The following is a 12,221-nucleotide window of genomic DNA, read 5'->3' as shown; positions in this document are numbered from 1 at the left end:
TGCGTTCGATTGGTGTTTTCTTGTCGAAATTATTATGACATTTTATAACTCTGAAGTCTTTATGCTTTTTTAATTTTCACTTAAATTTGACAGATGCATTTTTTTTAAATAACCCTGCTATTCTGACTTATTTCTGACAAACACCTTTTCGGAAATCGGACGATCAACAATAGAGGGATTTTCGAACATTTTAATTTATTTTCGAAGTGTAAAATTGAAGTGAAAATTCACCAAATGGAACGCTGCCTAAGTTTTGTATCCTTTATTGAACAAACTGTAGAGATGCAGAGTTAAAAATTTTTGCAACACATTACTCCAAACATTTATTTTTTTGTTTGTTTTATTTTTAGCTGTTTTGTTGCTGTTGCCGAAATAATTTAAACTATCATGGAGAACTGCTATCAACCACTGTAGATTGGTAATGTTAGTGGATAATGTTGTTATTCTATAAATAGTATTGATAATTTGTTTTTTGCTAATATCCTTTGTCAATCACTGCGGCAAAACAAACTGTAGAATTGTCTCTCAGCGTACAGTAAGAACATCTTAATTTACTTCGAAGACAACGACGGGTTCGCCGTGTTCTCGGATTGGGCTTTGTAGGTATATATGTATATATGAACAAGAATGATTAGCATTGTTGGCTGCTGTTTCCACGGACACAGTCGTCGCTCCGGCAGTTGCGTTATATATCCTTCAGATCAGCTGGCATCTCAGACTTGGGATGCTTGTTCTCGAAATGTTGCTTGTAGGTCTTGGGGTCAGGCATCTGGGACTGGAATGGCAGGGTGAAACACAATTTTGGTAAGATGCTTATTGAATATAATTATTGTGAATTTTGCACTAAAGCAGAATCCTGCGCTAACATTAATCCCTCCAAATTTTTTTAAATGCTAGATATCAATCAGTAAATATATATGCATTATAAAACTGATTCACGTACATTGTACCACATTGAAATAGTATTACTGATCATAGTTAAAATAGAACCAATCTTTACAGTCAGATCCTCAAGGGTGCAAAATGTGGGGCGATGCTGTGACACAGCACGCCTGCCCCGTTGCTGAGAAGCGTGCTTGATAAATATCCGAAGGAGGGAATGTTTCCTTCATTATTAAATTTTCAATCAAGGCAATACCCCATCCTTATTCGATATTCAAAGAGGGTATTTAAATTTATTTAAATCTTTATTAAATATGCAGGGCTGTTACAAGATTTTCTAAATTTGATCCGCGAAATCCGCGATTTCTCAAAAGAAATCCGCGACTTCAAATACTAATCCGCAACAACAAAAAACTGTTTTCTTTTCCTAAAAATAGAATTTGTATACTACTACATGGCATTTCAAGCTTATTGCTTATATAGTAGCATATTAGATTTTTGTCTGCTCTTAACATAGTGTTCTTTGAAGTACTTACTTACACATTTTAATTGAGACTGAGAGCTTTCTATGCCTGTACCTAAACCTAACCTATGCCCAAGGAAGTAGAGCAATTTTCCAAAAATTAATAGACCGGACGGGAATTGAACTCAGTCACCTCCACCAGCATGGATTTGTTAGTAGCTGCGCCTTTACCGACTGAACTAAAGGAGTATCATTTGTAACCTTTGATTTTTTTTAATAACATTGTATCATCTTCAGTTATTTATGTATAGTATTCTGAGTAATTAATGAACATAATAAAACACCCTTACATTATGAGATTCTATTGAATAATACTGGCCTAGATTTGATGAAACATAATTTAAAAAAAAATGCATTTTCATTTGAAATGCAAATTTTCTTGAAAATTAACCTTTGCGTCTCTGACGTATTTTGCTGTCCCAAATGTTGTAGTTAATTTGGCTCTAGTTTTCTCAATTTTTTACCGATTCAAACACCCCGCACATAATCGAGACATTACCAGAGTTTCATAAGTCACGTCGCGGTAGTGTATTTACACGGATATTCCTTGGGGTCTGTCCAATGCAGAGTTGGTAACGGTCAGTTTGGTCAGTGACGTTTGACGAAAACCAAAAATAAATCGTCGCTGTACAAAAACCATCATTTCCATTGGAAAATCAAAGTTGGCACTCGTGAAGAATAGAAGAACTATGAGAGTGATGATGGTTCCAAAATTTTCCACGGAGAGGTACACGAGTGCAATCTTAAAATGCTTTTATTTTGAAAATGGAGCATTGAATTTAAATCTGGTTGTTGCTACAGTTGTAGAAAAGCTGAAATCTATGCATACACCTAAAAATCTGAAAATAAATTAATTTTTCTATATTATATATCTACTGAGTAGTCCTTAAGTTTTCTACTAACGTAGTATTAACCAGATTTAAATAAAATGCTCAATTTGCAAAATAAAGGCATTTTAAGATTGAACTCGTATACCTCACCGTGTAAAATTTTGAAACCATCATCACTTTCATAGTTCATCTATTCTCCACGAGTGCCAACTTTGATTAATATTCGACACATCGTCTTAAAAGAGCCTCGTTTTAACATCCTTCAATTTCAATTTCTCCAATACGCCGTTTTTAATACAAAATTTGTATTTAATGTTAATATAAGCATTTCCACATTTTGTTAATATTGACACGACGCAATTTAGTATTGCAATCGTATAGTAAAATCCGTACATTTTTAGACATATTTCCCTCACCATTTTATCTGTATTGTGATGTGTCACTTACTAAATCTATGACGATAGCTTCGTGCTGGTTGTGCATATCGATGCCAACATTTCATTGGAGCGAAAAATGCTTTTGTAAACAATTACTTCAACCGCCGATTTCTCTCAAATAAAAGCTCAGTACTGCAAACTAACCATACCAGCTGGTAGAGGAAACCTCTACTTGATGGTTTTGTTAGTTTGCATGTGCGATCTTGAGAAATCGTCGACTAAAGCTTTTTTTTAATTTTTACAAAAGCAGTTTCGCCCTTGTGAAATGTTGATAAAGATATTGTGCGTTTCGCACCGCTTTAGACTCCTGTGCAAAAAATAAATGCACAGTAATATACTTGTACAGACCAAACAATTTTAAAATCAACTTATTTGAAGGCAGTAGTAGCTCTACAACGGTATTGGTAAGTTACACTAATGAATTCGAGCTAAAGAAAGCTTTAAGAAGTATAATATTTAAATTTTATAACCAGTGTGAATATATTACTGTGTACTTATTTTTAGCGCAGGAGTCTAACGGGGTGCAAAATCTGCAATATACCTAAAACACGTATTAGTGAAAGTGTGGGAATTACCTTGCACACAGCACAGGAAAAGACAAGCGCTTTTTGGGCGGCTTTCATCTGATCACTGAGCCCGTGGCCCTGCTGTTTCTTTATCTTGGCGGCCTTCTCTTGTGCCTTCTGCTGCGACTGAAGTTTCTGATGTCCACGGGCCATTTTTCTGCAAACAAATTAAGTCGAACACTTTAATGCTTTCGCTTTTCGCAGCACATGAGGCTGCAGATGTCTCTAGAAACTTGTGCTGTTCACAAACTGATAGCATTTAATGTTCCCATTTCACTCTCTAAATTTAATATGTAACTCTTTTTATCTGTCTAAAGGCCTATTTTGTTAGCTCAAAATGGAAACTATAGTATCTAATCACCACTTACTTAAATTATCACAAGTAGTAGAAGTTTAAAAGTAGTTTAGTTAAATGTTAAATGTGTCTTTATTATGTATAAGAGTAATGTGCTTGTGCATGCAAAAATTTCTATTTACGAATGTGAGAAAAATTTTGACATTGACTAGATGTTTGTTCCAATTTTTGCCGATAGGTAGCGCGTGAGGAGCGACTAGCAGTTAACATGTTTCCGGATGAAAACAGCAACACGCTTCTTTCTCATTTGGTGCCATGCACGCTATTTCAAAACTTCCCAAATTTGGGTAGAATCCACCCAGATCCGTCAAAACTGAACCTACCCAAAAATGGGTGAACTGTATGTATGAAATGTATGTGTTTGCTGAGTTATTACACTGGGACGCATTTCCATAGTTGATCATTCTGTAGACTATTTTTGAGACCATCGGACGTATTAGACGGAGCTTACAGATTCTACCGTTGTCCGAAACAGCACGCGGTCACCACACGTATGTGAAACAAAAATGCCAATAACACAGCAAAAAAAGTTGTTGAATATTACATCGAAACTGATGCAACCAGGTCAATCCATCGGTTGTGTAATATCACATTGTACGATGTACATCGATTTTGCGAACAAAATTACATCCATTGATGTAATATTGTATCTACTTTTTGCTATTACATCATTATTTCATACATCAGCTTGAATTACGTTGATCGATATTACATTTTTTTTGCTGTGAAAGAATCAATTTTCTTCGTACAATTACCGGAACTTGGTGGGGAGCACATCCGGAAGATCTGATCAGGTTGTATCGGACAACCATCTTATCGGTTCTAGAATACGGTAGCTTCTGCTTTCAATCCGCGGCAAAAACACACATCCTGAACAGGGTTACTTCCACTCACACTTGCTATAAAAAAATGTTTTTCGGAATTATGAAATCATGATTTAGTATAATGCTAATTAGTACTTGTAAGTTACAAGAGGAGGTCATGAAGTATATGTTTGACACATAAAATCTGTCAAAATTGCTTTCAGTGCGTCACATTCAGCGATTTTACGACTCGTGAGCGCTCACTCTGAGTGACCGCTCACGAATCATAAGATCGCTAATTGTGACGCTCTCAAAGCAAAATTGACAGGTTTTATGAGTCAAACACATACTTTACTACCTCTTCTTGTTACTTACAAGTACAACATAGCATTATTGCATCTAATGATTGCACAATTCCGAATAATATTTTTTTATAGCAAGTGAGTGGAAGCAACCCTGATCCTGAAGCTGCAACGGGTTCAATACCGTTGTCTCCGAATCGCGCTTGGCTGTATCAGGGTGTCCATTCAAATTCCATTTTTCAATTCCCGGTTTTTTCCCGGTTTAAAAAAAAACTTTACCTTAAACAAAAAAGGCGTTCTACGCTTAAGTATGATAAATAACCCTATAGAGATAATGATGAAATTTTGTCAGCAAATTTCCTCTACAATACACGCAAGGCTGTTAGTGGGTATTTTATAAAATAGTATTGACTACAATAACGAAAAAATGTGACCAAATAGTGACTTTCAGACAGTAAAAAAAGTGAACAATAGTGACATTTATTGATCGGAAAGATATTAAAGTCGTTATGTCGTTTAATGCGATCCACTTTAACAAATATTATAAATTCTCAAACCACCATGAGCATTTCACATGCTTTTTTTTTAAATAAAACAAATGGTTGAAGCATCTTATAAATTTGTTTTCGTAAAATCAGTATTAATTGGATAATCAATATGTTAATTTGTAACCTCCATTTCCTAACACAGCACTCATTTTTCTGCCACGATTTTTTGGAAACCAAACGTTGAATAAGATGAATTTAGAGTCAGATCGATTGTCAATTTTAAGACAAGCAATTTTAAAGATCTCACATATAGAAACTTCTGTAAAACTTCAAACATAGACACATTTTCATATCTCTAGAACGGAGACAAGTGTTCTGGATCGTATCAATAATTATCATTATTCTGGAACGACGAAAATTTTCTCGATAAATCTCGATCTTCAAAAAAGTTGTAAAATTCTGGTATACATTTTAGAGATATTGGAATTTTTTTTGTTCAATGCTGGTACTTAGTAATTCACGATTTTTAATTCAAACAAATTAAGAAAGCGTAGAATAATTTACGATATGTTATGTGTCCGAAAAAAAAAAATTAATGTTTCTAAAATATAGAAAAGATTACATGATTTTAAACATAGAATTTATCTTCGAAATTTGTCGATTCTGGACTTGTCGAAAATACAATTTGATGGGCTCGGAAAAGTACTTCTAAAAAAGAAGATTCTTCTACATGATTTTTCGATGTTTGCCTCGGAACACTGTAGCAAAAGAATTCAAGCAATGACACCATATGCATTCCAATGACACCATATGAAATTCTATAAATTTAGCTATCTTAGGAGAAACAACGATAAAATCACCGCTTGATCCTGGCGCGAACAGATTGCGAGTAAGATAAACGAATAATATGAAAGTTGTAAGCAAGAGAATATAATGATGTATGTGCTATAAAGTTGATTGATTCCAAGTAAAATTACAAGTAAAAGATTCTTCAAGACCAAATCATCAAAGTATGGCCTACAAGACTTATATAAAATCAAAATTGTTACTTGGGATGAGTATATATGATCTTTCTCGGTGCAATTTGGGTTTTCCCGCATTTTTCCTGGTTTTTTCCCGGTAAATACGAATTCCCGGTTTTTTCCCGGATTTCCCGGTTTTCCCGGTTGGATGGACACTCGCGGGTGTTCTCCAACTGACTTTCTTATCCGTTGTGAAGTAATGAACCCATTGGTAATAGAAAACTTTGAGAAGCTGCTCGACAGAAATCCTCAAACAAGATTCATGAGTCTCTATTACGAGTACATGACGCTGGAGATTGACCCTTCTTCATTCAATTCCTCTCGTGATTGCCTCCAAGACTTTTATAGTTCCTCTGTAAATTTTGATCTGACCATGTTGCAAGAAATCCGTAGAATACCAGATCACCATCGGTCGATGGTTGTTCCCTTAATTTTTGCAAACAAGTACCACCATGTTAGTAACAATAAGAGTTTTTTCACAGATGGGTCAACTATAAACGCTTCCACTGGATTTGGAGTATTCAACGAGTTTCATAGCGCCTCATATCAACTGCAAAAACCCTGTTCCGTATACCTGTTGCGGAACTAGCAGCCATATTCTACGCAGTAGAGCAAATTGCCTCACTACCATCTGATCACTATTTTATTTTTTACGGATAGCCTTAGCTCTTTGGAGGTTATTCGATCAATGAGTCCGATAAAGCACTTCTCGTATTTCCTGACTGAAATCCGAGCTAAATTGAGTACTTTATCTAACTGCTCCTATACCATCACCACAGGCAAACAGACATAACACTTAGAAGAAAATTCTTCAAAAATATCGTCAAGCATATTTTGCATGCGCACTAGCACCATCTATCATCCACATTCCCAAGCAATGTTTTGCAACCGGAGCATCCCTCGTTCATGCATTTTTTTCACTAGTTGCTTTTCCCTTGTTCTGTCAACGCGTCAGCTGTGTTGAATAAAAACAAAACAGATGTCAGTGATGTCGGTTCTACGAAATTTTCCGTAGATCTATACAATTGATTGAAGTCTGCAGAAGTACGGATCCGTAGGAAAAATTCACAGAAGCTAAGACTTTTTTTTAGGGATTTGTTTTGTTTGTTTATTGTGCTCTTTCTTTTGCTGGATACAAGTTTTTAAACAAGGTAATGCATCACTTATTAGAGCTCTTTCTAAATGTAGATGTTTCAATGTAATATGTATCAATCAATGAAATTCATGATGAATTATTGAACATCAATAACTGGTAAAAGTTGATAGAATATTGCAGTCATCAACATGATTTGTTTTCGAATTCTGTGTACATCGTACAATGTAATATTAGGAACGGAATGACTAATGTGCAGCAGTTTTGATGTAATATTCAACAACTTTTTATTATATTCGTCAGATGTGGTATGTGCAAGAGCTGACATCTATTAACTAGACGTGAAAAAGAACTGGCATCACTGATAAGTTCGAAATGTGGTGGCTTGCTCAATGCTTCAGTGGCGCCACCACAAATGCAAGCACATTCCCAACTAAAACATTATTTGCGATGAATGTGATTGTGAGTTTTATGTCTGTTTGTTTGTGCCATCACTTTAGTCTGGGTCCCATCTCATTGCTCTATTCCGGGTAAGCGGACTCGTTGGCTAAAGTGGGCGCTGTGGAAGAAGTTATTTTTGATCGACAAATCACCTTTGCGAATTTTTTCTCAATTACCCGTCAGCAAGTCCTCACCAACTGGCAACAAAAATGGAATGGGAGTGATCTGGGAAGATGGTTACATTATATTCTCCCACAGCTGTCGAACAAGCCGTGGTTCAAAGGATTGGACATGAGCCGTGACTTTTATACGTTTCATGTCGAGGCTGATGTCCAATCACTGCTCGTTAGACTCGCATTTCTTTCGAATCGGGCTCACAGGCAGCAATTTGTGCGCTTGCCTCCGCTCTCATCATATTTTATAAATATTGGAAAAAATCAATTCCAATACATCTGCTGGAGCAATCAATGTCACAAAATTTACTGCTGTCCAAATTATTGGTAAGTAACAAATCGTTTGTAATTTTGCTGATCAATGTTAATGTTTGCATTAGCAAAGTCTTTTAATTTAAACAAGCATATAATCTGCTCTTAATGTTCTTAGTGGGTCTTGATAAGACAAATTTTATTGCAATAGCACAACACGTCAAAAAAGATTATATAAAAAATCGGGAAGCTCTCTCCTTGGTTTCGGCTGTAACATTTGTCACTTCATAATTGGTCATATTTATGCCCCTTATACTTTCCATCTTGTAGTACATATATTGTGATATATAACCTTTCATGGTTCCCATGTGGCCTCTTTTTTCTTACGCTGCTTTCCAAAACCAACACTAGCTGGTTTTGTGTCCGTCGTCGATCTCTCCCGAACATTCTCATATGGGAGTATTCTCCATGTAGACCTAACAACACTAGTGCTGTTTTTAGCTTCACTACTCTTAGATACTCTGTATGCGTTGTCCGCTTGGAAATTATTGTCTAAACTATTAGAAGCTAGCCTGCTTTCTTCTTTTAACCCTTGTTCAATGGCCGTTATTCTCGAGTTCCAGCTGCGGCATTTTACCATGAGGAAATTATTTTTTTAACCGTTAATTTATTTATTTTTTCGTTTAAAAGCCTTTGCCTCACCTTTCTATCACACAATTAGGCTTGTAATTTTAATATCATGATAAAATCCTCAGGATGTTGAATCATAGTACAAAATCATCGAATAAATCAATAAATCTATGCCTTTAATCCTTTTTAGTTGAATTGAAAAATATCATAAAAGGATATTAGAACTTCAATGATTTTTTTTTAAATGCGTTTATTTTTCCAGGCTCATTTGCCGTAGCTTTGCGGAGCCGATATTCATTGTTTAGATTACAAAGTTTCTTAAAGCTAACGTTAGTAAAGCGGGGGCCGATTACTCGCGGCTATCTCGAGGTTAGGGGTAACACATTTTAACAAATGGATGGCAGGGTAGGGATTGAGAACACAAGGTTTGGAGAGCAATGTGCTCTTGATCTCGAACTAAGCGACTAACTGATGAAAAAGACAAACATGGGGGTACACCGATGGGCAGCTAACAACTTGGGCGAACACAAGATGACACTAACTACTAAATCCTCAGATCGATCCGTTTTAAAAACACATAAATTAAATTAAAATATTCGAGATCTCGGCTCGCCAAGATGTCTCTAACGGGCCGCATAGGTTGTTTTCCTCGGGCCCTGAGGGATGCGGATAACTCGGATCTAGCAACACAATGTAAAGTGCATGACCAAAGCACGTGGTCGATATCGTGATAGCCACTACCACAAGCGCACAAATTGCTGCCTGCGAGCCCGATTCGGAAGAAATGCGAGTCTAACGAGTAGTGATTGGACATGAGCCTTGATATGACCCGTATAAAGTCACGGCTCATGTCCAATCCTTTGAACCATGGCTTGTTCGACACCTGTGGGAGAATAGAATGTAACCATCTTCCCAGATCACTCTCATTCCATTTTTGTTGCCAGTTGGTGAGGACGTGCTGACGGGTAATTGAGAAAAATTCCGCAAAGGCGATTTGTCGGTCAAAAATATCGCCTTCCATAGCGCCCACCTTAGCTAGCGAGTCCGCTTTCTCATTACCCGGAATTGAGCAATGAGATGGGACCCAAACTAAGGTGATAGTATAGGAGCAGTTAGATAAAGTACTCAATTTAGCTCGGATTTCGATCAGGAAATACGAGAAGTGCTTCATCGTCCTCATTGAACGAATAGCCTCCAACGAGCTAAGGCTATCAGTAAAAATAAAATAGTGATCAGATGGTAGTGAGGCAATTTGCTCTACTGCGTAGAATATGGCTGCTAGTTCCGCAACGTATACGGAACAGGGTTTTTGCAGTTGATATGAGGCGCTATGAAATTCGTTGAATACTCCAAATCCAGTGGAAGCGTTTATAGTTGACCCATCTGTGAAAAAACTCTTATTGTTACTAACATGGTGGTACTTGTTTGCAAAAATTAAGGGAACAACCATCGACCGATGGTGATCTGGTATAGAACTTCAATGATGCATTAGGAAAATGACTTACTAAACAATACAATTCATTCAAATTTAAATAAACAAAAAAAAAATAGGAAGCCAAGTTTAAAAATGTAACTGCAAAAAATTCAGCACACCATTGAGAGTGAAATACTAAAAATTCACTCACCGACCGAATTCAAATTGTCCTAAGTGACCTTAGGCTGAGTTTATCCTTGTCTAGTCTCAGTAAACTACCGGATGGTATATAATATTCGGATTTCCGGATTTAAAACACAACTTGGGAGTGTCGGAGCCGTCGATATACTTCACGGTGATATAACTTTTACGTTGTTATGTTCAGCCAAAGCCCAGCGTTTGATGAAACTATTGATTGACCTGCTAAAATTATAAGAAGAATGTGTAAATGTGTAAAAAATGAAACTAAAAGCAATTTAATAGAAGCTAAAAAAACTTTATTTTGTATTTTCAATTACCCTTTTGATCCTGGTCACCATATTGAATTCATTTTTTACACTATACTCACTGTTTTTGGTTTACCAACTTTTGAAATACCGAGGAAATTTCGTTCCGCTCAACTGATTTTGGGGTACCATTACGTTCACTGGTGATGTACGGAAAGATGTCCGAGCTATCGTCCTGTCGCCGTCGTGGTCCTGGTAATCTTAAGACGACCCGTAAATCAATTTGTTCACCGTTGGCTTAATGTGATCCAGCTGGTAGTCGCAGAAGTTGGTTCTGTGATGATAATTTTGCCACCAACGAATTCGGTAAATCCGTCGCAAGCAGAATCACTACCGTTTAACACGCAAGTTTCCTAGGTACTGTTTTCCGTCGTCACCACTTTTAAGTATATGGATTCATATGCTATCTGTAAGAACAAACGAACACATTAAAATTAAATTACTGATGATTTCTATAATGTATACTCAGTGACCTTCATAAACTTATCTAAAGTATCCAGTCCGGATACCATAGATACAAAGCTCAGTAGTAAATAAGTAGGCTATCTAGGGAGGAAACCAAAATTAATCAACTTGCCAACATAGGCTATCGCATTTATTTTGGTGGCACTCTTTAAATGATAATAAGCCTTTTTTCTCGCTTCGGATGTCTCGCACGGCTTTCGGAATTCGCGTGGTTTTACGGTAACTTACATAATTTAGATATTTCGTTCGAAACGGATATACTTATTCAATCGGTTTACTACGCGGTTTTATCTACGCACACACGTCACAGCACAGTGTTCAAGCTGCCAACATAGGCTAGTCCTTCTGCTGTATTGTCAAAGATAGAAGCAAAGTTTATTCAAATGGGTCAAGTCTTGAAAACTAAGCTGTCACGCAGCTCCAGCTTAATACCCAATAAAAATAAATAAACTAGCACTGTGGCTTGTCAAATTTATGAATTAAAAACGCGAATGCTATGAAAACTCGCATTGGACGTTTTGCTCGGGGTGCATTTTGGGCTGTTTTCCCCAACTTATATACAAACAATTTACCGGCTGGTGGTTGAGATTTAGGTTGAGATATTCTTTTTTTGCTGTACCAACGCCGCTTTACCCCCCAACAAGAAATGTTCAACCCGGTTCGCATCAATTCCGTTAAGGGAAATTCCTTTCCTTCAGGGACGATCAAAATGCAGAGTAATTTTAAAATGTTCTGAAAACTTCAGGGAAGCCCAACGAACTTTTGGAAACTTTTACTTTAGAAGCCCACAGAGCCTATGGGAAGCTTCAAGAATTTCAGATAATCCAGTGAGCAAAAGTCCAAAGAAATTCACAAAAAGCATAGAGATCTTTACAGAAGTTACGTATTCTACTACCGGTTGGCCAGAAAATGGTCCTCTGGATATCCGGAATCATCGATAAAATGGTCAATTTCTGAATGTAGACTTATAGATACTCGATTTTTTTTTCAAAAATTCAAAAAATGGGATAAGCCCGTTTGATGCCAAATTGAAAAAAAA

General features: G+C 36.6%; 1 protein-coding gene across 1 annotated transcript; it reads right to left on the bottom strand.

The window, feature by feature from the left end:
* Positions 1 to 247: 247 nt before the first annotated feature.
* LOC135698069 (zinc finger protein 706-like) lies at positions 248 to 3,729 on the bottom strand. The gene is made up of 3 exons (XM_065217931.1): positions 3,607 to 3,729; positions 3,248 to 3,395; positions 248 to 775 (listed from the first exon to the last, which is right to left on the bottom strand). The coding sequence occupies exons 2-3, from the start codon at positions 3,389 to 3,391 to the stop codon at positions 686 to 688; spliced, it is 234 nt and encodes a 77-aa protein (XP_065074003.1). The 5' UTR covers positions 3,392 to 3,395; positions 3,607 to 3,729; the 3' UTR covers positions 248 to 685.
* Between the last annotated feature and the right edge of the window lie 8,492 nt (positions 3,730 to 12,221).

The sequence above is a fragment of the Ochlerotatus camptorhynchus genome, unplaced genomic scaffold, assembly GCF_037179485.1.
Source record: "Ochlerotatus camptorhynchus isolate MF236.1 unplaced genomic scaffold, CSIRO-AGI_Acam_v1.1 ptg000008l, whole genome shotgun sequence".
In the NCBI taxonomy this organism is placed as follows: domain Eukaryota; kingdom Metazoa; phylum Arthropoda; class Insecta; order Diptera; family Culicidae; genus Ochlerotatus; species Ochlerotatus camptorhynchus.
The sequence above is the reverse complement of the archived record's forward strand: the minus strand, read 5'-3'. Positions and strand labels throughout refer to the sequence as shown.